Below are 25,435 nucleotides of genomic sequence, written 5' to 3'. Positions count from 1 at the left end.
TCCTGTGGAGGTTTGGAAGCTAGGAGGGAAGAGAGTAATAAAGATCTGGAAGTGTATTTTAAAAGGTGGGAAGTACCAACATCCTGGAAGAAAGTTGTGGTGGCTGTAATACCTAAAGACTGTAAAGACCCATCAGATTCAGCTTCTTATAGGCCAATTTCAATGTTAAATCATGATTATAAAGTGTTTGTAACAGCTTAAACAATGGCAAAGGTGTTGCCAAAATTGATAGATATGGATCAGTGCAGTTTTGTGGAGGGGGCAAACATTTAACAACATTAGTAAAAAGATGACCCAGAGGGAAGCAGAATTTAAGAAAAGACAGAGTAACTGAGATTGTATCAGTAGGACAATGAAAGCATTTATATTCCCCGATACAATAATAAGGTTGTTAAGGAGGATATATGAGGAATCGGAGGCAAAAATTAAAGTGGAAAGGTTCCTATCTGATAAGTTGTGCTTGAACAGAGAAATCAGGCAGAGGAGGCCTCTTTCCCCTGTGTTATTTGTAATATACGTATAGCTATTGGCAAAGAAAATAAGGGACTCAGAAATTCAAGGATATAATTGGTATGGTAATAAAGAAAAGTTGGCTTTATTTGCAGGTGATATTATTTTGTACCTGATAAAACCAGAAAGGTACTGGATGTAAAATTAATGTTGACAAAACAAAGGCTACAGCTGTAAACTATATACCCACAAGTGATTTTTTTCAACAATACTCATGTTTATGGGGACATAATAAAATTAAGTATTTGAGTATGGGTTAAAAAAGATTATGTTATGGCAGGGAAGGATATGTGGAATAGAAAGCTCATGTTTATGGATATGGATAGCAAGATTCAAACAGTGAAACATTTTAGTCTTTTTAGTTTTTATATACAGATTAGGCATATTTTTATCAACCAGAGCAGAAGTTGTAGACAGTAATTAATAGAGCTGAAGGATTTTACGTAGGAGGGGAAGAGGGCAAGGGTCAAGTGGGATAAGTTGATCCTTGCAATAGATTAAAGTGGTTTAGGATTATCTGATTTGAAGGGATATTTTTGAGCTACACAGGTAAAGCTCATACACACACTTAACACAAGCAGAAAGCTATAATTCAAATGGAAATTGATGATGAAGCACGGGGGATATTTTTATAATTCAAATAGAAATTGATGATGAAGCAGGGGGGATATTTTCAAGAAATATGGAGTGAATGGGATTTGGATGCAGATCCTTATGGAGAACAGCAGCCATTCAGAGTATTATATTCATAAAGTAGCAGAAAGTATTCTAAACACTAAGCTAATGCAAGAATGTAGAAAGGAGATTCTGCCGATAGCTATGACTGCAAATTGGGGTACAGAAAATGGGCAAGAAGAGGCTGGAATTTACTAGAGAAAAAGGGAACCAGTGTATCGGGAAAAAATCAGAACCGCACTTTCTGGCCAAATATGCACACACACAAGGAATTTGACTCTGGTTTCAGTCACTCTCCACATACATGCAACTATTAAGAACAAGACAAAAAAGTATATATATATATATATATATATATATATATATATATATATATATATATATATATACATATGTATATATACACACACACACACACACATGTACAAGCTGCAAAGTGCAAGTCAGTGCAAGAAATACTGAAATAAGCCCTGAAAGAAACAAGTGTTAATATGTAAACAATACTGCAGAATCCTGGGAGGCTTGGCAAAAAGAATACTCCAACCTAATAAGCTGAGTTAACCGTTTATGAACTTGTTGGCCTGTGGAAAAAAACTTTTCTTATATCTGCTTGTTTTGGTGCATATTAATCTATAATGCCTGGCTGATGGTAATAGTTCAAAAATATGGTGGCCTGGATGTGAAGGTTCGGTCATGATCTTCCCTGCCCTTTTCATGATTCTGGAATAGTATAGGTCCTGTAAGGAGGGCAAACTAGCAACAATAATATTTTTGGCAGACCTGACTATTCGATGTAACCTATTTTTGTCATGATTAGAAAACGATCCAAACCACACTGTTATGCATGAGCTGAGAACAGACTGAATGACTGCTGTATAGAACTGAATCAACAGTTCCTGTGATAGGTTGAACTTCCTTAGCTGTCACAGAAAGTACATTCGCCGCCGTGCCTTTTTTTATGATGGACCCTACATTGGTCTCCCACTTCAAGTCCCGGGAGATTATAGATCCCAGAAACTTGAAGGATTCCACAACTGACACAGAGCAGTATTAAATATAAGGGGGGGGGTTAATATTGTAGTACCACTCCTAAAGTCCACTGTCATCTCCACAGTTTTAAGAGTGTTCAGTTCCAGATTATTCTGACTACACCAAAGGGCCAGCTGCTCAACCTCCTGTCTATATGCAGACTCATCACCTCCCTGATGAGCCTGATGATAGTTGTATCATCTGCATATTTAATACGTTTGACAGAGGGGTCCTTAAGAGGTGCAGTCATTAGTGTACAGAGAGAATAGCAATGGGGAGAGCACACATCCCCTGGGGGGGGGTTGGGGGCACCTGTATTGATTATGCAATAGCTAAATGTAAATTTCCCCAGATGTTCATCATGTTTCACTGTTGCAGTCCTAACCAATGGGTTATCTGGCTCCTGGTAGCCCTCGTTCGGCCAGAATACCAAAGGTAAGTAAAAATGACGTCAGCTGTCGTAGGTTGTAAAGGACGTCAGGGCATCCGATACAAAAGGTGGCAGCCAACGTCACTTCCTCAGTCTTCCTTGCTGCGGAGCCCAAAGCAGAAGCATTTCTTGCACAAGTGCTGGTCAGCAGTTTACCTTTTGTGTTTCCTACTACGAAGTTGAAGTCAACTACAGCTAAGTACCCCGTTGGGGATCCTCTTTTGTTGCCTTAACGAATGTCAGAAAAGGTTAATAATTGTCTTACCTGTTGAAAGCAGATTCCCCTTAGAGATTTTCATTCCTTTTGTATTATTTGTTTAGGCCTTGACCACGATGTTCCTAATTGTGATCTTTGTGCTTCCTTTAATCCACGTACTATTTGTTGTTGGGCTAAGCTTTTAGCTAATCATTTTGGAGTTTGGCCTAAGTTTGTTGGTATGGCATCCGCTGGTCTTCAGGCTTCAGATAAGGACCGTGACAGGCTTCTGAAGGTCAAGTCCTCGGATGATGTTAGGTTGGTCGTTAGTCATGCGGTAGCTAGTGAGGCGCCTTTGCAGCCCCTGCAGCCCACAGATTTTCAACCTCAGGCCTTGGTTGAGACCATTTCTGAGGTCCCCAGGCCTTTGGTGTCCATTTTGCCTTCTGACCCTTCCACTTGTTGCCTCTTCAGCTGGATCCGGAGCCATGAAGCTGACTTCGGTGTCCGAGATCTCAGTTCTTCGTTCACACAGCAAGCTCGAAGACTTCAGCTGCATCTTTGGCGGTTGCAAAGCCTCCTGAGTCCTTTAGACTTACAGGTAGATCTTCTGGTCGTGAGCCTGCGAAGAAGCAGGCTCCAGTTTCCTCTCGTTCCCCTCATTCTCAAATAGTTAAAATGGCTGATGATCTTTTGACTCTTATTAGGGGTTCACAGCCTCCTCCTTCAAAAAGGTGTAGGGATGTCTCTCCTAAGGCTTTGTCCTTTTCAGGTTCGGATACTTCTAGTATTTTTGTGGGTGAAGAAGTTTTTCAAACTTTCTCTCCTTTTGAGGATTCAGATGCAGAGGAGTCCATCCCTTCTACTTCTCCTCCAGAAGATTTCTCTTTTGGTGATACTTAAAATACTCTCAGGGAACATTTTAATTGGGAAAGTCAGGATTACCCCCTTTCTAAGAAAAGGATTAGGGAGTTTTTGGATTTGCCTCAGCATAAGCCTTTGGCTATTCCTCCTGTGCTGGAAGTGGTTGATGATGTTTTTCTGGAAAATTCCTTGACTCCAAATTCGGTTCCTCCTGCTCCCAGGAAAGCTGACAGGTACTATAGAGTTCCTGATTTTCATTTGTTTCTTTTCAGGAATCCGTTGGCTGATCCAGAGGTTATTTCTGAAGGCCCTAAAGGAGTTAAAGCCACTGTTACTTAAAATCCTGTTCCTTCTGACAGGGAATCCAGGAACCTAGATAGGTGGGTAAAAAGGTTAATACCTCTGGCACTTTTGCTATTAGGTCTACTAATTGTCTTTTTCATATGATGAAGTACCAGCAACACACCTTGGAAGCTATTAAATCTAGGATAGCAGGTGTGCCTCAGTTAGCGGAGCGTAAGGATATGCAGGATTTGCTGAATTCTGCCAGTGTAGTCAATAAGCATTCTTTACATTGTGGCTTTGACATTCTAAAAGCCTCCTGTAGGGCTACAGCTACTGGCTGTATTATTAGAAGGCATGCTTTGCTCAGGGAGCATCCCCTACCAGAGCGAGCCTGTTAAGCTAAGCTTTTAGATGTACCTTTCCATAAGGACAGTCTTTTTGGCAGCAAAGCAGAGGAAGTGCTCAAGAAGATGGAAGACATGGCCAAGTCTTCGCAGACAGTTAAAGACTTTCTGTAAGTTCAGCCTCCTCGCTTTAGCAGGAATTGCCATTCTAAGAGTTGTGCATTCCCTGATACTAGCAGACATAGCCGTTCTAGGACTAGAGGTTACAAATCTTCTAGGGGGCTACCCCTCAAAGGTCTAAGCATTGGCAGGCTTCCTCTTCCAAGGCGAGAAGTTCTAAACCTGCATCTCAGTGTAAACATTCTCAATGACTCTGTCCAACGTCTGCCTGTTCTTGCCTGCCGGAGAGTCCTTTAGGGGTAAGATTGGCCCTGTTTGCAAATGTTTGGGCCACCATCACGGACAAATGGGTACTCAGAACTGTATCCCTGGGGCACAAGTTTTCTTTCCACACCTTTCCAATGCCCAAAGGATTCCCGGACGCTCCTCCAAACCAAAGGGCAGAAGTAGAAAAGCAAATTTTGTCTCTCTTACATCTGGGTGCAATAGAATCAATTCCTGCTCAGCAGGTAGGCCAGGAATTCTATTCCAGACTTTTCCTAGTTCCAAAAAAAGAAGGCACCTGGCGTCCTATCCTGGATCTATCCATCCTGAACACGTTCTTGATCATTCCGTAGTTCAAAATGCTCACACACTCTGCATCAGTTATTGCCAATGTTAGAAAAGGATTCCTGGCTGGTAACATTGGATCTCAAAGATGCTTATCTGCACATCTCTTAAAGGGGGGAAAGTTGCAGGCAATACCTTAGTTTCAGGGTGGGTAGGCAACATTATCAATTCTCTGCGCTGCCCTTTGGCTTATCTACTGCTCCAAGATGGGGATCATGTCAGTCGCCCTGCTAGACAGGGGCCCAGAGAAGTAAATATTGTGGGAAAGAATTTCCAGGGAATTGTTATGGCTAGGCTTGCATAGGCCTTAGGGCCGATAGCCTAGTACCAACCTATGAACCTAGAGTTTTCACAAAGTGCCTGGCTCCAGTCATTGCTTTTTGCAGGCAAAAGAAAATTCAGATTTATCCATACTTGGACAACTGTCTAATTCAAGCAAATTCTCAGGAACAGCTGCTAAAGGATCTAGAATTTGTAAAGACTCTTCTCTCTTCCCTGGGTTACACTCTCAACGTGAAAAAAAAGAAAATGGTGCCATCCAAAGAGATTACATTCCTGGGAGCGAGTCTGAACACAGCCACCCAGATGATATATCTCACCCAGAAGAAGCAGACAACTCTTTCAGTTTACTTCAAAGACTTGGCAAGCCTGTCCCAGCTCCATGCAAGGAAATACCTGCAAGATCTGGGATTCATGGCCTCTTGCATTCTCATGATTCCATATGCAAAACTGCTTATGAGGAAATTGCAGTGGTACCTCAGGAACACTTGGTGTCACCACACACTGGACCTGGATGTGATAATTCCTCTGCTTCCATGTCTGCAGACAGAGTTTCTTTGATGGGCAACAGCCTGTCTACAGAACACAGGCATGCCTTTTCGCCCATTCCCGGCCACTCAAGTTCTTACCACAGATGCATTGGACTATGCCTGGGGAGCTCACCTGGATGGCAGATGCATACAGGGAAGTTGGAATGCTCAGCAGATGCACCTGCACATACATTTAAAGGAGTTGAGGGCAGTCCAGCAGGCTTTACTAGCTTTCAAGCATCTTCTTTCTCCAGGGACCCCTCTTGTCAGGACAGAAACACCACAGTCCTGTGGTACAACAGCAAGCAGGGAGGGATTCATTCTTACCTCCTGTGCAGACAGAGCATGAGTCTTTGGTCCAAGGCAGCATTCCTGGGCTTGCATCTCCTAACTCAGTTTCTTCCAGGAAGGCTTAATCTTTTGGCAGAGCAGTTGAGCAGACAGACCCTGCATCCTCACGAGTGGCAGCTGAACAGAGCAGTTTTTTTTTTACAGCATCATTCATTTTTGGGGCACTCCTCAAGTGGATCTCTTCTCCTCTCCAGACAACCATCGTCTACCTCTTTTTGCACCAGGCAGCATCACAGCAGAGCCTGGAGAGTGGATGCTCTGTCCTTCCCTTGGACGCTGCTGTCAGTTTATGCCTTCCCTCATCTTCCTGTTGTTCCCAAAGTATTATTGAAGATCAGGGCCGAACGACCATGGACTATTCTCATAGCTCCGGACTGGCCCAAGCAACATTGGTATCCACTGCTTTGCAGTCTCTCCCAGTTTCCTCCTTGGCATCTTCCTCTGAGGCCAGATCTTTTGGTTCAGGAAGGGGGAAACGTTCTTCATCCTCATCTTCAGTCTCTCCATTTGTCAGCTTGGCTCATTGTATGAATCCATCCTGTTCTTCTTCGAGGTCCCAGCAGGTGGTTGATGTGCTGAAGGAGGCCAGGACGCCTTGCACTAGGAAGTCTTATGCTGGCAAATGGGAAAGATTCTATCTTTGGATGCAGGCTAGAGGGAAATCTTCTTCTCAGCCTACCCGTCCTCTGATCCTGGAATACCTGGCTGATTTGCTACGGGGTGGCCTTTCTTTTTTCCTCTATCAAGATCCATGCTTCAGCTATTTCTGCTCATTGTTCTTTTGAACAACCCATTTTCTCTCATCCTCTGATGAAAATGTTTCTCAGAGGTGCTTGCAACTTAAAACCTCCCAGAAGGGTGCCTACTCCAGCCTGGGATCTTAATTTTGTTCTAGAGAAACTTACTCTTCCTCCTTTTGAGCTAGCTGCCAATGCAGATTTAAAGTTTCTGTCGTAGAAGACTGCCTTCCTCTTGGCTATAACTTCAGCAAGGAGGGTTTTGGAGCTGCAGACTTTGATGGCTGTGGAGCCCTTCCTTATTTTCCATGCAGATAGGGTCTCTCTGAGAACCAACCCCTCCTTTATGCCTAAGGTGGTTTCTCGCCTGACTCTTAATAAGGCCATACACTTTCCTACCTTTTTTCCTAATCCTCGAAATAGAGGTGAGAGGATCCTACACTCTCTTGATGTGCATAGACAGCTCAGGTTTTACCTGGACAGGACTAAAGACCTTCGGAAATCAACTCAGCTATTTGTCAGCTTTGCCCCTGGAGCCCAGGGCAAGGCTATTTCTAAGCAAACCATTTCTAAATGGATTGCTCATTGTATTATATTTAATTATTCCTTTCATAGCAAGGTTCCTCCTCAAGTGGTTAGGACCCACTTAACTAGAGCAGCTTTCACTTCTGCAGCCTTTTTAAGGGGTGTCCCTACTAAAGACTTTTTGGAAGCTGCCACATGGTCTTCTATTCACACTTTCACAACGCATTATAATTTGCCTTTGTTTTCAAAAGCCAGGGCAGGGTTTGCCACTGCTGTTCTACAGGGCATTATCTCTAATCCTTGATTCTGTTGGTTCCTCTTCCCTTTTCTCTGGGCTTTGGTAATCAACCCAATGGTTAGGACTGCAACAGTGAAACACGATGACCATAGTACAGTTGTGTACACTTACCATAAATGTAGATGTTCAAGTGTATTCACTGTTGTAATCCTGCTTTGCCTCCCTCCTTTTTCTCTTTTCCTAAGGGGGTAGGCTAAATTTGGTTTAAGCCTTGTTTTCTGGGGGCTTCTGACTGTTATGGCAAGAAAGACTGAGGAAGTGACGTCGGCTGCCTCCTTTTGTATCGGACGCCCTGACGTCCTTTACAACCGATGACAGCTGGCGTCATTTTTATTTACCTTTGGTATTCTGGCCAGTCAAGGGCTACTGGGAGCCGGATAGCCCATTGGTTAGGACTTGCAACTGTGAATACACTCTAACATCTACATTTATGGTAAGTGTACACAACTGTACTTTTCGCCTGCTGTTTCCTATTAGTTAGAAAACTGGTGATCCACTGACAGGTGGAAGCAGGAATGGAAAACTGGGAGAGTTGTAAGTGAATAAGTTCTGGAATTATTGTATTAAATGCAGAGCTGAAGTCCACAGATAGAATCCTTGCATATGTCCCTAGGTTGTCAAGATGTTGCAAGATATAGTGAAGGCCAATATTAACTGCAGTAACTAGAGAGGGAAAGGTAATAGAATGGAAAGAGGCCAAAAAGATATTTGGACTGCAGGCTACAAACTGCCTTTCCTATCAGGGAGTGTCATCAGTGTATTGGGAAAGAAAAAGGGAAAGGAGAATTCTAAGTGCAAGACCTGCTCTGGTAGTTTTTAGCTGAATCTTGAACAGAAGTTGCTCTTAAAAAGTAATAATTAATAAGGCATATAAACTATTGCATGGTAACTATAGGAATCAGTCAGAGGAGGTTAAAAAGACTGGGAAGAAAGGTTGGATAAGCAATTCACAAGGAAACAATGGGAAGACATATGTATGCCTCCCAAGTATGCAACAAAGAGTAGATGATGTAGAAGTTTTCCTTGTAAGTGTTTGCATAGGTATTTTATACCCTAAGCAGACTCCAAAGAATTTTTCCTCCAGTAGATGGTAAATGTTGGAGGTGTGATGGAGAAGAAAGTGGCAACTGGCAAATATATGTTTTGGAAGTGTAATGAGTTAACATATTTTAAAAATTCCCTGCAGGGTACTCTGCCAGAAATATTGGGTGAGCAAATGGATGTAACTAACGAGATTATATTTTTGAGCTGGCATGCAGGATCTGAATTGTCTAAGGCCTAATTAAGCGCAGTTCTGGTGGCCACCAGAAAAGCAGCTACTAGAAAATGGAAATCAAAGTCTAAATCAACCGCACTTGAAGTAGTGAATATTGTAAGAGGAGAAAAATGGAAGTTGGATGTATAGAAAAGATTAGAAGCAAACTACACAGAAAAATGGAAATTGGGGAACAATACATGCAGAGTAATGTTTTGAAGGATGAGTGAAGTTTGAGAAGGCAGAAGTTCAGCAATTTTTGTAATGTTGGATTGATGAGAATTGTATGAAAGCACTTATGTGATGTATAATGTTTGTAACTGCGAACATGTTAGTATGGTTCGTTTTCTGTTGTATAAATGTATGCTAGCCTATGTCATAGGTGATAATTCAGTAAAGGAGATAAAAAAACAACCAATGTATGTGAAAAAGCTTAGAACAACCGGAGTGATGGAATGTAAAAAAGGAGGGGCACAACTTGGACAGACCTTATTAACATGGAGACTCCTGCCATCTCTTTTATGTTATACACACATCCAGTGCTGTTTTGGTGTCGCTGCTAATTATTGACTTCCCTTACCAGTTAATGTGTGCTATCCCTATCTGTGTAAGAGAATACCCCTTACATGCCACCCGATCTCCTCCCTGAGTGGCGCTGTTTCAGGTAGCTGCAATTGTTGGTTACTGTCATGCACAATGCTTATTTAGTCAGGCCACGAAATGTCACTTAAGCACCTCTCATAAAGTAAAACATTACTCATACCTCTCAACTGTCCAGATTTTTGCCTCATATGTTTGGTCTGTTCCTCATAATATTTGTGGTTTTCTGGTAAATCACTGAAGATTAAAGTCAGTAAATAATGACAGAAGTTTGAGTTCCAGACTTCATACCATTTGGAAAATGCATGCTAATGCTAAAACTGTTATCCTAAAGACTTTCTAAGTTTAGAAGAGCAATATTTAAAAATTGTGCTTATTTTTGGGTCTTTGTCCCCCCCATTATTTTTGGCTATGTCCTGATTTCTTGTGTTGAGATTGAAGCTGTATGATTACTGTTATTTTTTTTCCTTTCAGTGTGATCGACTTGCTGCAGATTGTGCAGTGGAACTTCGTAAGCATGGTATTGCATATGTTTCACTTTGGCCTGGGTTTGTACGCACTGAAACTGTAGTTGAGAAAGTGATTAACGGAGAAGCACAGAATGAAGAAGAAAAGAGGGTAAGAAGCCAAGTTTGGATTCCGGCATTGTCTAGAGCCATGGGTCACAGCATTGCCCATTCCTTTGTTCCCGAGTAGAAATTCTGTAAAGTTGCAGTGCTATAGAGTTAACCATCATTTGTTACTTATTTACATGTGAGTATGTGATTTCAAGCATTGCATGGTAATAAATAGATCCGTTGTCTGCTTTCATCTGAGTCAACACATTGGTTGTCAGATCTGATCGGATCTGACCTTGACACCATTTCTGAAGCTTCATGCATTCAGGGCTTTGACTCATCTCCAACCCAGGATTCCCTCCATTCCACCTTAGTACCTCAGATCTCATTTGCCGCCTGAAGCATCAGACATGTTCTTTGAGGGCTCTGTAATTAAGATAAGCATGTCCTTTTTGATTTAAAATCAGATTTATCCTTCTTTTAAATCTCCTCTCCCCTAATCTCCTACCAAGGGATTTGTATCTCTAGCTTTATTTCCCTTTGCAGTATTTATTAATTTTTTTTTTTAAAAAGTTTTTTTATTAATAGTAAGATATAGTTGTTCTGTTATACTTTGTATGTGCAATGCTACAGTATTTTTTCTTGTCATTTTTTTGTTACATAGGTTTTTTTTTCCCCTTAGTATTACAGTTAGGTTTTTATTTCTGTATATGTAGTGTTTTGAAATTCTTCATGTGTGTAAGTTTTATAGTAGTAATAATTTTTCTCTGTGGTAGTTGGCTTTAGTGCAGATAGGATGTCTGGCGGCTAGGGTTTTAAAAAATGTGTGGAATGTGGCACAGAATCCCTTTGCAAGATCCACGTTCCTTATACATTCATTGCTTGGGCGCCTCCCATCTTGAGACAGAATGTGAAGCCTGTGCTTCCTTTGGCTTGAGGGCTATCCAAACACACAGAGGAAAGTTAATTATTAAAGACCTTCTTCCTCCATAGACAAGGTCTTCTCATTCGGCTGCCTCCTCTTCATCTAGTACTGTTGCATCCCCAGCTAAAAAACAGGACAAAGGCAAGACTAAAGATAAAGAAAAGCAAAAGGGGAAAAAAAAGACGAGAAAAGTGTGTGTGTGTGTGTGGGGGGGGAGGGTTGGAAAATGCCAGAATAAGGTCTCAGAATCCCACTGTTTCGGTCAGTCTGGAACCTAAAACTCCTAGGAAGTTGGAGCCATCAGTTCCTTGGATTTGACCTTCCTTTCCTGCGCTCTGATTCTGCCCGGAACCAGAGAGTCCAAGGCTATATTCTCCTATCCCACAGGAGAAAAGATATTCAAGACCACCTTCAGTGGTTTCTTCTGCTTGGTCATCCAGTAGCCTTACCGAACAAGATGTCGATAAAAAGTTTATGAGAATGCAAATCCAGCTTGGGGTTCTCTGTGCCATCACCCCTGAATTGACAGGTCAGGCTACTTCGACTCCAGCAGCTTCCCTATCTCCTTTGACTCGGATGGATCAGGAAGACTCTCCGAGCAGAAGGGTTGCTGCCGGCACTTGAAGGTATGGGTTGAATCCAAAGTTATCATAGCTGTCTCTCCCTCTCAGGGCTTCTGCTCTGAGACTGTTCAAACCAAGATCTGCCTAAGGGCTGAGACCCATCGGGACCAGGATGTCACATTTTTCTTCTGACAAGAGGGGACTTCATTGAGTTCTCATGATAGCTTCGGCCTTTGAGAGGATTTGGCTGTCAAAAGAAAAGCTGTTACCTGTCAGCTCTGTTTCATTCAAATCTCAAGGGGATTCTCCTCCTTCTTCCTTTCATTCTGTCCAGCAGGTTCAGTCAATACCACAGGCATCTGAGGTTGCTTACTTTGTGAGCTCCCGGTCTGATTCCGTATTGTCTGGTCATCTGCCATTACAGGTTCACAGGAAGCAGCCATACAAATGGAAGCACTTAGACTCATCTCCAGAGTCTTTCAGTAAAGAGACAGATTTGGATGTAGGTGAAGGTTCCCCTTGATCTCCCTTGGAAGACATCACCTTTGGTGAGCTCTTCAAATCGATGAAGCAGTGAGTGGCCTAATCTACAGATAACTTTTTGCCAGATGAGACCATGTTCTTGGAAGCCTTTGGTTCTGGCTCATCTTCATCTTAGATAGTACCACCCATCAATCCCATTTATTGACCTGATGGCATGGAAGGACCCTGAAGTAGTGGAACTAAAACCAAAGAAACCAGATAAAATCTTGGCAGCACCTAAGGACAGAAATCACTGGAGCAGAGGTCCACTAGTAGATGCTATGGTGGTAGCAGCAGCCACCAAGAAGGAATTATCAGAAGAAAGTTCCTCTGTCCATCCCCCTAACAGGGAGCCTAGGGTGTTAGACCAGTTGGGTTAACAGGCATACTCTTTAGTGACTTTTGCCCTTGGAGCACTGAACTGTTTGGCTCATGTCACACTATTCCAGAGAGACTTGACAAAAGAGCTGACAGAGTCTCTCTCCGGTAAATGCCTGCTGATGTTCAGAAGAACATGGACTCCCACCTCTCTACCATTCAGTCCACAACAAATATAACCAAGTGTCTGCTATCGAATGCATAGCACAGCTAGGGCAGTGGGCGCTGGCATTGCCATATACCTGCATGCCTGGATGTGCCTTTGCAATTTCACAGAAGCCTTCAAGATGTCCTTCATTAATGTCCAGTTTGATGGTTCCACACTTTTTGAACCAAAAGTAAAGGGCACGATAACCAGGAGTCAGCGAGATGTTAAAACTCTCTCTGCTCTGGGAATCTGTTTTTCCATTTTGCAAAGGACCTTCCCTAGGAAGCAGAGGGGGTGGCAAGCAGATGTGATTCTGAAAACCACACTGTTATTACCAGGATATTCCTGGGAACAGAGCTTCTCATGGCAGAGGAAAAGGAAACTCTAATGGACATCACCCAAGAGGCAGAGGTGGACCGCACAGTTAGGGCTTTCGCAGTCCCTTCACCAACAAGCCATACCAGCACTCCTGAAAAGTTCCCCGGCTGCTGCACTCTGGAAGCAGTTGGGGAAGCTTATCTGTGCACCCACAAGCCTGGCAAAGCATAACCACAGGTTTACTGGGTGCGCAAAATTAATATCCATAGACTATTCAGTTCCTTTTCCTATCCCCCAACAAAAAAGAATAACTTTTCCAACATTCCACCCACTCAGTGGGAGCCCACAGCAGCAAAAATTTCCAAGCTGCTAGAAAAAAATAATCATCCAACCAGTAACCCAGAACCAGTTAAGAATCAAATCTATTTCAGTTTTCTTTTAGTACACAAGAAGACGAGTGACCTCAGACCTGTCCTGGATCTGAGTCATTTAAATCAGTTTACAAGACAGACAAAATTCTGGATGTTTATGATTCAGTCAACATTGCCTCTTTTGAGGAAGAACAATTCGATGTGCTCTATAGATCTCCAGGATGCATACTATCATATAATGAAAGAAAAGCATTGCTGTAGATTTTTCTGTTTCTGGCTGGGAACAAATCATTACCAGTTCAAAACACTACCCTTTGCTCTCACCACAGCTTCCAATGTGTTTACCAAGGTAATGACTGTGGTTACAGTGTACCTTTGCCTGGTAGGGATCCAAGTTTTTTCATATTTCAGTGATTGACTCCTTACTGCTGCCTCCAGGGTTCTGCTGTTACAGTATCTGGACCTTCTGCTCCATTTAATGTAAAATCTGGGAATTACAATAAATCTACCCAAAGGTCACCTAGTTCCAATTCAACAAATAGAATTCATTGGATACAGGTTACAGCTTCGCGAATTACCAAACACTAGAATGATCTCCCTTTGTCTGACAGCTACGCAAGTACTTCAACATCCTTTACCATCAACAAGGCTAATTCTCTGACTGTTAAGTCTGATGTCTTCCACACTTATGCTGGTTCCACTAGCCAGATTCCACATGAGAGTACTCCAGTGGACTGTTTCTATTCAGTGGTTTCAAAACGTTCATCCATTACATACCAAGATTTGTATTATTCAAATATGCAAGGATCATATCACTTAGTAGATAAGGCCTCTGGCGATGACAGAAGGTTGCAGCTTTTCACAGATCAACATCTGGCTATTGTAACCATGGCCACCTCTCTTCTCAGGTGGGAGTGGGGTACTTCAAAGGGAGAATGGTCCAAGTTACTGGACCATTCTCCCTTTGAAGTACTCCACTCCCACCTGAGAAGAGAGGTGTCCATGGTTACAATAACCAGATGTTGATCTGGCTATTGCAACCATGGACACCTCTTTTATCAGGTGGGAGTGGGTACATCAAAGGGAGAATGGTCCAAATTACTTGGTCACATCTAGAGGCCAATCTTCACATCAGTGTTGTGGCAATGAAAGCAGTCCTCAAAGCATTGCAGGCCTTTCCGGGCATCATTCCCAAGGGTGTGATTTCAATCCAGGCAGACAATATGGCAGTAATCTGGTACATCAACAAACTGAGAAGAACACGCTCATACCAACTTTGCTGGGAAGCCATGAGAGTATGGCAGTAAGTGATGTTTTCAAACTGATTTCTGATAGCAACACACATTCCCTTGAGCATCCAGTGTATTAGTGGACAAGACATTTTAATGCTTTACAAGTAGTCCCTCAATCCAACAGTGGCAGCTTTAATTTTCATCTGCTGTGGGCAGCCTTGCTGCAACATGTTGGTATCTTACTTGGACAAGTGCAGCAGTTACTTTGCCCTGATCATTCCAGTGAGACAGTCACTAAAAGAGGATCTGGCCCACAGCTGGTCCTTGGGTTTCCTTTATGCATTTCCGCCAATGGTGCAAGACCAGAGTGATCCTCATTGATCCTTTCTGGGCCCAACAAACATGGTTTCCTTTCCTATGGCATATACTAGTACATCCCCCATGGATGTTAGATCTGTAACCAAATATTTCGACTAACTCAGGAAAAATTGCCTCCTCCAGACCAAAAGTCCATGAAACTAACAGGTTGGTTTCTCCAGTTCTGACTGTAGCCAGATATGCCAGGTTCCCAGCATCGGTTATTCACATTATCTGTACTTCCCAAAAAGAATCTAGAAAAAAGGTTTACCGTAGCAAGTGGAAAAGATTTTCTGTCTGGACTATGTCAAAAAGCATAAACCATTTTTAAGCCCCCATTTATATATATATATATATATATATATATATATATATATATATATATATATATATATATATATATATATATATTAGAGTTTCTCTCTGACCTTTTCCACAGTAGTTCTAGTTTCTTCACTGTCAAGGTGCAAATGGCTGCAATTTCTAATTTTCACAGGTCAGAATGACAGTGCCATAGCATCTCTAAGTCTCCAAAGCTTTGCTGAGGGGAACATTTCTTGTGTGTCCTCTGACTAGGAACCCACTACCTCCATGGGATATAACTATCTTGTTTCAAGCGTTAATTCAGTCCCCGTTTTGAACCAGCAGAAACAGTAGACTTGAAATTTCTCACTTGGAAGACGACTTTTCTTGTTATTACATCAGCCAGATGAATGTTAGAGTTACAAGCCTTTTCCTGCAAATGCCATTAACTAGTCTTTCACAAAGACAGTTTCTTTAAGAACCGATGCCTTTTTTTCTACGTATGGTGGCATGTGAGGCAAACCTAAACCAATCAGTTGATCTACTAGTGTTTTTTTCCCAGATTTTCAAACAAAGGTGAAAATATTCAATATATGTTGGAGTCTGTAGCAAACTTAGATTCCGCCTTCACAGAATGAAGCACTTCAGGATATCTGATCCGTTGTTCATTGCCTTTTCTAGTTGATAATCACATTGTATGTTTTATGTCTGTGCAAAAAAGAGTTTATCCCTGCAAATGAAACCCAGAGCTCATCCCATAAAGGCAATAGCCACTTCAGCAGCCTTTGTGAATATTGGCTTGCTAACTTGGTCAACAGCACATACCTTTGTGTCTCACTGTATGCTCTGATTGTATCTGACAACCCATGTGTTGAACCAGATGAAAATCAGACAACACAGATCTAATGTTATAGTAAGTATATAACTTTTGTTTTTTGTATACTTATTATCTTTGATAAAGTTTTACAATTTCTATTCTATAGACGGAGCTTCACTCTGTAAAAGGGTAACTTTGCTGTTCTAACATATACAAGTGTATTAGCACATAAATATGTAAGTATTGGCATTCTGTAGCACTGCATTTTATGCTTCTCATCTGCTTCACTTCTAATCCTATCTTTGGTTTTCATTATCTGGGATTGCCTTGCACACATTTTCATCATCTTGGTTCCAGAGTTAAACTCTAACCCAGGCAGTCATCTGAAGTTGCAAAAGTCAGATGAATTCTGCTGTCTTTTCCTAAATTCCTGACCGGCTTATGACCCTAGTTTCAAGATGTCCTTCATGGATGCATCTGCAGTCATAACAAATGGGGTTGTCCTGTCGTCAGGCAGCCCTTCAGTCGGCCGGATTCCAAAGTCTGGGTCCGGCTTCGGCTGATGTCGCACTTCACCCGACGTCATCTCTGCTGGTCTTCGGGTATAAAAGCATCAGCCGACGCCATTTTCTTCAGTCTTTCTTGCCGCGTGGCGCCCGAAGCAGAAGCTGTTCGCAAGTGCCGGTCGGTCGGATCCAGAGATTACTACTACCGAATACTACTTCGAAGACTTCTAAAAAGCTAAGTACCCCGTTGGGGACTCTTTCTTGCCTCAGCCGATGTCAGAAAAAGTCAATAACTGTTTAACTTGTGGGAAACAAATACCTCATAAAGATTTCCACTCTTACTGTTTGCCTTGCTTAGGCCCAGACCACGACGTAGCAGCCTGTTCGGCCTGTGCCTCCTTCAACCGACGAACGCTTAGGCGTCGGTCGGAGTTTGCTGAACAGTTTTTCGGCTCAGATTTTGCGTACATTATGCCGTCTGATCCTCCGACTACCCAAATTGTTAAAAAACGCAAAGAAAAAGACCGGCACTCGCGGTCCGCGGTTTCGGCCGAAACCACGGTTAAGCAAGCCGCGAGTGTCTCGGTTTCGGCCGAAACCGAGAAAACTGGTCAATCCTCAGCCGAATCCATGACTACTACGGAGGCTCCTGCTAACTTTCCTGAAACAACCTCAGAAATTTTGCCTACAACTGTGGTTCCTACTGAATTATCAGACACCATCCCTTTGGATATCTCTACTCCAGCACGTGGTGCTGCTAGGCCTCCTGCAGCCATGTCTATTAAGGCCTTTGCCAGGGCTAAAGCAGCAAAATCAGCTAAGTCAGTGCCTGTTAAACCACCCTCTCTCAGGCCCACTACTAGTTCACAAATGCTTACTCTGGCAGAAGATTTAATATCCTTAATTAGGGGATCCCAATCTCACCCAGACAGGGCTTCTCAGCCCCCAGAAAAGAGACCTAGGACAGAGCCCTCCGAGCCTGTGTCCTCTGATGATTCTGCGGATGACTCAGACATTACAGACCAGCCAGAGGCTCCTTTTTCCAATTATGAAGATTCAGATGCTGAAGAATCCATTCCAGCTGCCTCTCCACCAGAGGAATTCTCCTTTGGGGAAACCTTACATGCCATGAGAGAACAATTCCAATGGCAGGGACAAGATTTCTCAGATTCAAGAAAAAGGCTTAGGACCTTTCTACATTTACCACAACATAGACCCTTAGCTATACCTCCTGTCCTGTCTGTTGTGGACGATGCATTTAATGATGTCTGTACTGCACCTGATTCTTTACCTCCAGCCCCTGTCAAACCTGATAGATTTTACAGGGTACCAGACACTCATCACCACCTATACAAGGCCCCACTTGCAGACCCCGAAACTATATCCCAGGGGCCCAAGGCAGTAGCCTCGACCTCAGCAAAAAACCCTATCCCCGCTGAAAGGGAATCCAGGTCCTTAGAGAGATGGGGGAAAAAGTCTACACCTCTGCTACTCTCTCAGCTAGAGCTTTAAACTGTCAGTTTCACATGATCCAATACCAAGAGTTTATGCTTGATCAGTTAACTAAAAAACTGTCCTCTGATGAATCTTTAGATAAGAAATATGTATTAGAAATGGTAAATAACATCCAACAGGTTAGTAACCATTCTTTAAAATGTGGCTATGATGCACTGGAGGCTTCATTTAGATCAGCCATGACTGGCACAGTGATAAGAAGACATGCATGGTTGAAAGAACAGGTCTTACCGGATCATGTTAAAGCTAAGCTATTGGATGCTCCTATGGATAAGGCCAGTCTATTTGGGGAACCTGCCCAGCAGGTAATGAAGAAAATGGAAGAGAAGGCAAAATCTGTGCAAACAGTTAAAGATTTCTTACAGGTTCAGCCACCAAGGTTTAGCAGGAACTGGCCTGCCAAAAATTGGTCCTTTCCTGACTCCACAAGATCACAAAGGGTCAGGAACAGACGCTCTAGAGGCAGAAATCAATCCAGAGGAGGTGCCTACAGAGGACGACAGTGGCAAGGCAATAACCGAGGCACAGACACAACCACTGCCACTGCAACAGGACAATCACAGTGACTTGGCTCTGATTCCGCCTACCAGGGAGCAAATAGCAGCACCATTAGGCGGAAAGTTAGCCTTATTCTCGAAAAATTGGCACTATATCACAAAAGACAAGTGGATTTTGCAAACCATAGACCAAGGCTACCGATTCCACTTTCACACTTTACCAGTAAAAAGAGGAATGCCAAACCTGCCCCCAAACCAAAAACTAGAAGCCCTTCACCAGATAGTGGAATTAATAAAGATGAGAGCTGTGGAAAGAGTACCAAGAACAGAACAGGGCAAAGGATTCTACTCCAGACTCTTCCTAGTACCAAGAAAAGAGAAAAGCTGGAGACCTATTCTCGACCTGTCCATCTTAAACACATACATCATTGTCCCAAAATTCAAAATGCTGACCCTACAGCAACTTCTTCCCATGCTGGGCAAGGAGTGTTGGCTGGTAACTCTAGATCTCAAGGAGGCATACCTGCACGTCCCCATTCGACCAAATTGCAGAAGATACCTCAGATTTCTTGCAGGATCAGAGCATTATCAATTCTCAGCATTGCCCTTTGGCTTATCTACTGCGCCCAGAGTATTCACAAAATGCCTGGCATCAGTCATCGCTCACTGCAGAGTTCAGGGAATCCAAATTTATCCATACCTGGACGACTGCCTGTTACAAGCGGACAACAAAAGCAAGCTGACAACAGATTTGCAAAGGGTCATTTACTTGCTGCAAGCCCTGGGATACACAGTCAATTTACAAAAGTCAAGGCTGATGCCATCCCAGACAAGAACTTTCTTGGGCGCGGAATTGGACACAGTCAAACAGATGGCATTCCTAACTGCAGAAAAACAAAAAGAGCTCCCTCTTTACTTCTTGGCATTAACAAAACAGAACAAACTAACAGCAAGAAAAGTTCTGCAGGCCTTGGGCTTCATGGCATCATGCATCATCTTAGTCCCACATGCCAGACTGCATATGAGAACTACAGTGGTACCTAAAGAATTTATGGTCTCAACACAGGCACAGCTTAGAAACAGAAATACCACTAATACCATGCTTAAAACAGGAGTTCTTATGGTGGGCGCAGGCATGCCAGTCAAACCCAGGCTTGCCCTTCCACAACTCTCAAGCAAACCAAACCATCACAACGGACGCCTCAGACCTAGGATGGGGGGCACACATGCTGGACAAATGCGTGCAAGGACTGTGGACTCAGGACCAGCTGCATCTACACATAAACCAAAGAGAAATGCTGGCAGTAAAACTGGCAATCCAAAAATTCAGACCATTCCTCAAAGAAGGCCATTTGATGATAAGGACAGACAACACCACAGTCATGCGGTACATCACCAAACAGGGAGGCACTCATTCTTACCCCTATGCAGAATGACTTTGGACCTTTGGAATCTGGCTCTCAGCTACAACATCCAGTTACAGGCAATATTTGTACCGGGAAAAGAGAACACCCTAGCAGACATCTTAAGCAGAACCACATCGGATGCTCACGAATGGATGCTACACCCGGACATCTTCAAGGCCATCACAAAGGAATGGGGAATGCCACAAATAGACTTATTTGCTTCCCCACAAAATCACCAGCTCAAAAAATTCTGCACAAGGACATTCCACCCACTTGCATGGAAGGTGGACTCTCTATCCTTCAGCTGGAAAGGCCTGACAGCATATGCATTTCCACCTCTACCCTTGATGCACAAGGTACTACTGAAAATCAAAGAGGAACGTCCAAGGATAATTCTGATAGCTCCGAACTGGCCAAGACAACACTGGTACCCATTGCTGAGGAGCATGTCTCGGGAGAAATTTTGGTCAATACCCATGATGCCTCTGATGTTAACTCAGAACAACTACAACATCATACATCCAAGCCTAAAAACCTTACAACTGACTGCCTGGAACATCACATAGCAGTGACTAACCAAGACCTTTCACAAAGGGTTAAAGACATTATCCTTGAAGCCCGCAGACCTTCAACAAGAAGGAACTATGCAGGTAAATGGAAAAGGTTCGTCATTTGGAGTACTGAAAGAGGAAAAGATGTGTCGCACATAGATATTGCTAACATTCTGGAGTACTTGGCAGAGCTTCTACATACAGGCCTGTCCTATTCCTCCATCAAGATACCTGCATCAGCTATTTCAGCAGAATACAGCTTTGATCCTCCTGTCTATTCACATCCTCTACTCAGGCAGTTCCTCAGAGGGATCAAGAATGTAAAACCTCCTAGGAAACCACCATTACCAGCATGGGACTTGAATTTTGTACTAGAAAAGTTGACACTCCCTCCGTTTGAACCAGCAGCAACAGCAGATCTGCAACACCTGTCATGGAAAACTGCTTTCCTACTGGCTATTACTTCAGCAAGGAGGGTTTCAGAACTACAGGCCTTAATGGCAGTGCAACCCTTCCTAATCTTCCATCAAGACAGGGTGTCCATGAGAACTAACCCTACATTTATGCCTAAGGTGGTATCCAGAGTGTCTTTAAACCAGGCAATCCACCTACCTACCTTTTTTCCAAACCCACAAAACAGAGGTGAAAGAATAATGCATACCTTGGATGTACATAGACAGTTACGCTACTACCTGGACAGAACCAAAGGTAACAGAAAAACTGACCAGCTCTTTGTGGCCTATGCAACAGGAAGGGAAGGAAAAGCAATTTCCAAACAGACAATCTCCAAATGGATAGGAAATTGCATAAGATTCTGTTACTCCTACCTTGGAAAACCAATTCCACAGAACATAAGACCTCACTCAACAAGGGCTACAGCCACTACCACAGCTTTCTTAAGAGGAGTGGCAACCAAGGACATTATTGAGGCAGCTACTTGGACCTCCGTGCATACATTTGCCAAGCATTATAATTTACCTCTATATTCTAGATCCCGAGCAGGGTTTGCCACTGCTGTACTGCAAGGGATCCTAACTACACCATAATTTTTACTTTTTCTTCCTCCACCCCTAGTTTAGCTATGGTATTCTACCCATTTGTTATGACTGCAGATGCATCCATGAAGGACATAGTACAGTTTTGTACCTACCATAAATGTAGATGTCCGAACTGGATAGCATCTGCAGTCAGGATTACCCTCCTTCCCTCTGTGGTACTCCTAGGGTATTTACACTCCTAATAGCTAGCTGGGGGGGAGTCTCTTATGGTGTATTTGTTTGTATATATGTACATACATGCTTATTTTTTGTACATGCCTTATACCTTGTCTGCATACATTGGCATTTATCCAAATTTTAGCCTTCCAAGAGGATTTCTCTTTTGGGGAAACCTTGCATGAAATGAGAGAACATTTCCATTGGGAAGGTCAGGAGTATTCTGCTTCTAAGAAGAGGCTTAGAGAATTTCTTCTTCTTCCTCAGCATAGGCCTTTAGCTATTCCTCCTGTTCTTGATGTTGTGGAGGATGCCTTTTCTGAGGCTAATTTAAATCCTGATTCCTTGCCTCCTGCTCCTTCAAAGCCTGATAGGTTTTATAGGGTTCCAGATTCTCATTTGTTTTTATTTAAGAACCCTTCTGCAGATCCTGAAACTGTTTCTCAGGGCTCCAAGGCTGCTAAAGTTGCTACTTCTAAAAATCCTATTCCATCTGAGAGAGATTCTCGTGCTCTAGACAGATGGGGAAAAAAGGTATATACTTCTGCTACTCTGTCTGTTAGGGCTTTAAATTGCCAGTTTCATATGTTTAAGTATCAGCAATTTCTTTTGTCTGTTTTAAAGCAAAAGCTTGCTTCCCTTCCTGCATGTGCAGAGGATAAGGAACTTCAGGATGTATTGCATGCAACTGAACAAGTGAACAAACATAGTTTGCATTGTGGTTTTGATGCTTTGGATGCTTCTTGCAGGGCCGCTGCCTCTGGTACTGTTATCAGGAGACATGCCTGGCTTCGTGAACAAAGTTTACCCGAACAGGTTAAGGCTAAACTTTTAGATGCCCCTGTTCAACATGATGTTCTTTTTGGATCCAAGGCTGAGGAGGTTATTAAAAAGATGGAAGAAAAGGCGAAATCTATGCAAACTGTAAAAGATTTCTTACGGGTTCAGCCTCCTAGATTTTCCAGGAATTGGCCTTCCAAAAATTGGTCCTTTCCCACGTCTGACAGGCCTCAAAGGGGAAGGTATAGACGCTCCAGAGGTCGAGGTCAAGCTCAAACCTCTTACAGATCCAGACAATGGTCTGCTTCTTCACCTAAAAGGGGAGAAGACAGATCCCAATCTCAGAGGAAGCAAACTCAATGACTCTCTCGGTTGGGCTGCAGGGCTTCTGCACCTGGATGCCCCTCTCGGAGGAAAACTGTCTCTATTTTACAAAAATTTGACTCTTATTACCCAGGACAAATGGGTATTGGACGTGATTTTAAAAGGCTACAAATTCCACTTTCATACTTTGCCAAGGGTTTTCGGTTGGCCAGATCTGCCAAAACATCAATGGTCAGAGGCCTTAAAACAAGTGGATGCTCCTCTGGCCATGAGAGCCATAGAGCCTGTTCCACTCTCAGAGATGGGAGAAGGTTTTTATTCAAGACTGTTTCTGGTTCCAAGAAAGCAAAACTCATGGAGACCTATTCTGGACCTTTCTGTGTTAAACACCTTTTTGGAAATTCCAAAATTCAAGATGCTTACTCTACAGCAGTTGATTCCAATGCTATCTCAGGACGTCTGGATGGTGACATTGGACCTAAAGGAAGCCTACTTACATATTCCCATCAGGCAGGAGCGCAGAAAATTTCTCAGATTCAAGGCAGGTTCGAGACACTTTCAGTTCTCTGTACTGCCCTTTGGTTTATCTACTGCGCCCAGAGTCTTTACCAAGTGTCTGGCACCAGTAGTGGCTTATTGCAGAATTCAGGGGATTCAGATTTACCCCTACTTGGACGACTGCCTTATTCAGGCGGACAGCAAGGATCTTCTACTTCAACATCTACAATTTGTTCAACGTCTTCTACTACTACTGGGATTCTCAGTGAACACAAAAAAGTCACATTTGATCCCTTCTCAACAAATGGTATTTTTGGGAGCCCTCTTAGACACAACCTTCCAAAGGGCCTTCCTCACTCCAGAAAAACAAATACAGCTGGCTTCAATTTTCAACACCTTGGCAACTCTATCTCAGCTCACTGCAAGGAAATTCCTGCAGGCACTGGGCTACATGGCTTCCTGCATTCTGTTGATTCCAAATGCAAGGCTTCATATGAGAAAGCTTCAATGGTATCTGAAAAGTGTATGGTCACAGCATTACCACAATCTGGACACTACGATTCCTCTGATTCCCTGCCTCCAGAAGGAGTTCCTTTGGTGGTCCAGGGCTTGTGTTTTAAACGAAGGAAAGCCCTTTCGTCTACCTCAACCTTCTCAAATCATAACCACGGACGCCTCGGATTATGCTTGGGGAGCTCATTTTCTAGGCAATTGCCAGCAGGGAACCTGGACAAAGGACCATCTTCACTGGCACATCAATCTGAAGGAAATGTTGGCAGTTCAAAATGCTCTTCTAGCCTTCAAGAACCTTTTGCAACCAGGGCCTCTTCTAATTCGCACAGACAACACCACAGTCATGTGGTACATAAACAAGCAGGGGTCTCTCATTCGTACCCCCTTTGCAGACTAGCTATGGCTTTATGGGACACAGCTCTAAACCTGAATCTACATCTCCAGGCTCAATCCATTCCAGGAGAACAGAATGTCTTAGCAGACAGCCTGAGCAGAAACATTTCAGATCCTCATGAATGGATGCTAGACATCAACCTATTCAACAGGATTACTGCAGTTTGGGGATGCCCTCAAATAGACCTGTTTGCATCCCATCTCAATCATCAGTTGCCTCTTTTTTGCACCAGGTCCTTCCACAAAACAGCTTGGAAAGTGGATGCCCTGTCATTCAGCTGGAGGAACCTTTCGGGATATGCCTTCCCTCCTCTTCCTCTACTTCCTCGGATATTACTAAAGATAAAACAGGACAAGCCCAAGTTCCTCATCTTGATTGCTCCAAATTGGCCTCGACAGTTTTGGTATCCAACTCTAAAACATCTGTTCTTGGAACCTCCTTGGATTCTTCCTCTGAACCCTTCTCTTCTGTCCCAGCATCAGGGTCAGTTGCTACACCCACATCTCAAGACCCTTTGCTTGGCAGCTTGGCTCTTCAAAGGAATTTGACTTCTTCTAGTCTTCCTAAACAAGTTTTGGATGTTCTTCTAGAAGCTAGACGGCCTAGCACTAGGAAATCCTATGCCTCTAAATGGAAGAGATTTTGTATTTGGATGCAGAACCGAGACTTGGACCCTCTGGTTCCTGATCTTTCTTCTATTTTGCTTTACCTTTCGGATCTTTTGTCTAAAGGTCTCTCCTTTTCTTCCATTAAGATTCATGCTTCAGCTATCTCTGCTAATTTCAGTACTGATCCTCCTGTGTTTTCACATCCTTTGGTGAGACAATTTTTGAGAGGAGCTAAGAATCTGAGGCCTCCTAGGACCCCTCCTGTTCCTGCTTGGGATCTTAATTATGTTTTAGAAAAACTTACTTTGCCTCCTTTTGAGCCTGCTGCATCTTCAGATATTAAGTTTTTATCTTGGAAGACAGTACTTCTGTTAGCATTGACTTGGGTTTCAGAGTTGCAAGCTCTCATGGCTGTGGAACCATATCTAATTTTCCACCAGGACAGAGTATCTTTGAGGACCAATCCTACTTTTATGCCTAAGGTGATTTCGAAAGTGGCTT

General features: G+C 43.0%; 1 protein-coding gene across 1 annotated transcript in view; it reads left to right on the top strand.

Annotated features, from left to right (window-relative positions):
- The window catches only part of DHRS1 (dehydrogenase/reductase 1), a gene marked incomplete in the record, with an annotated part of 470,204 nt that overhangs the window by 217,525 nt on the left and 227,244 nt on the right, over positions 1-25,435 (top strand). The window contains 1 exon segment of the mRNA XM_044058429.1: positions 10,112-10,255. Within this exon segment, the coding sequence (XP_043914364.1) occupies positions 10,112-10,255 (144 nt within the window).

This window comes from Protopterus annectens, chromosome 16.part0 (genome assembly GCF_019279795.1).
Source record: "Protopterus annectens isolate FY-2018-M chromosome 16.part0, PAN1.0, whole genome shotgun sequence".
NCBI lineage: Eukaryota > Metazoa > Chordata > Ceratodontiformes > Protopteridae > Protopterus > Protopterus annectens.
Note: the sequence above shows the minus strand (reverse complement) of the source record. Positions and strands in the feature narration are given on the sequence as shown.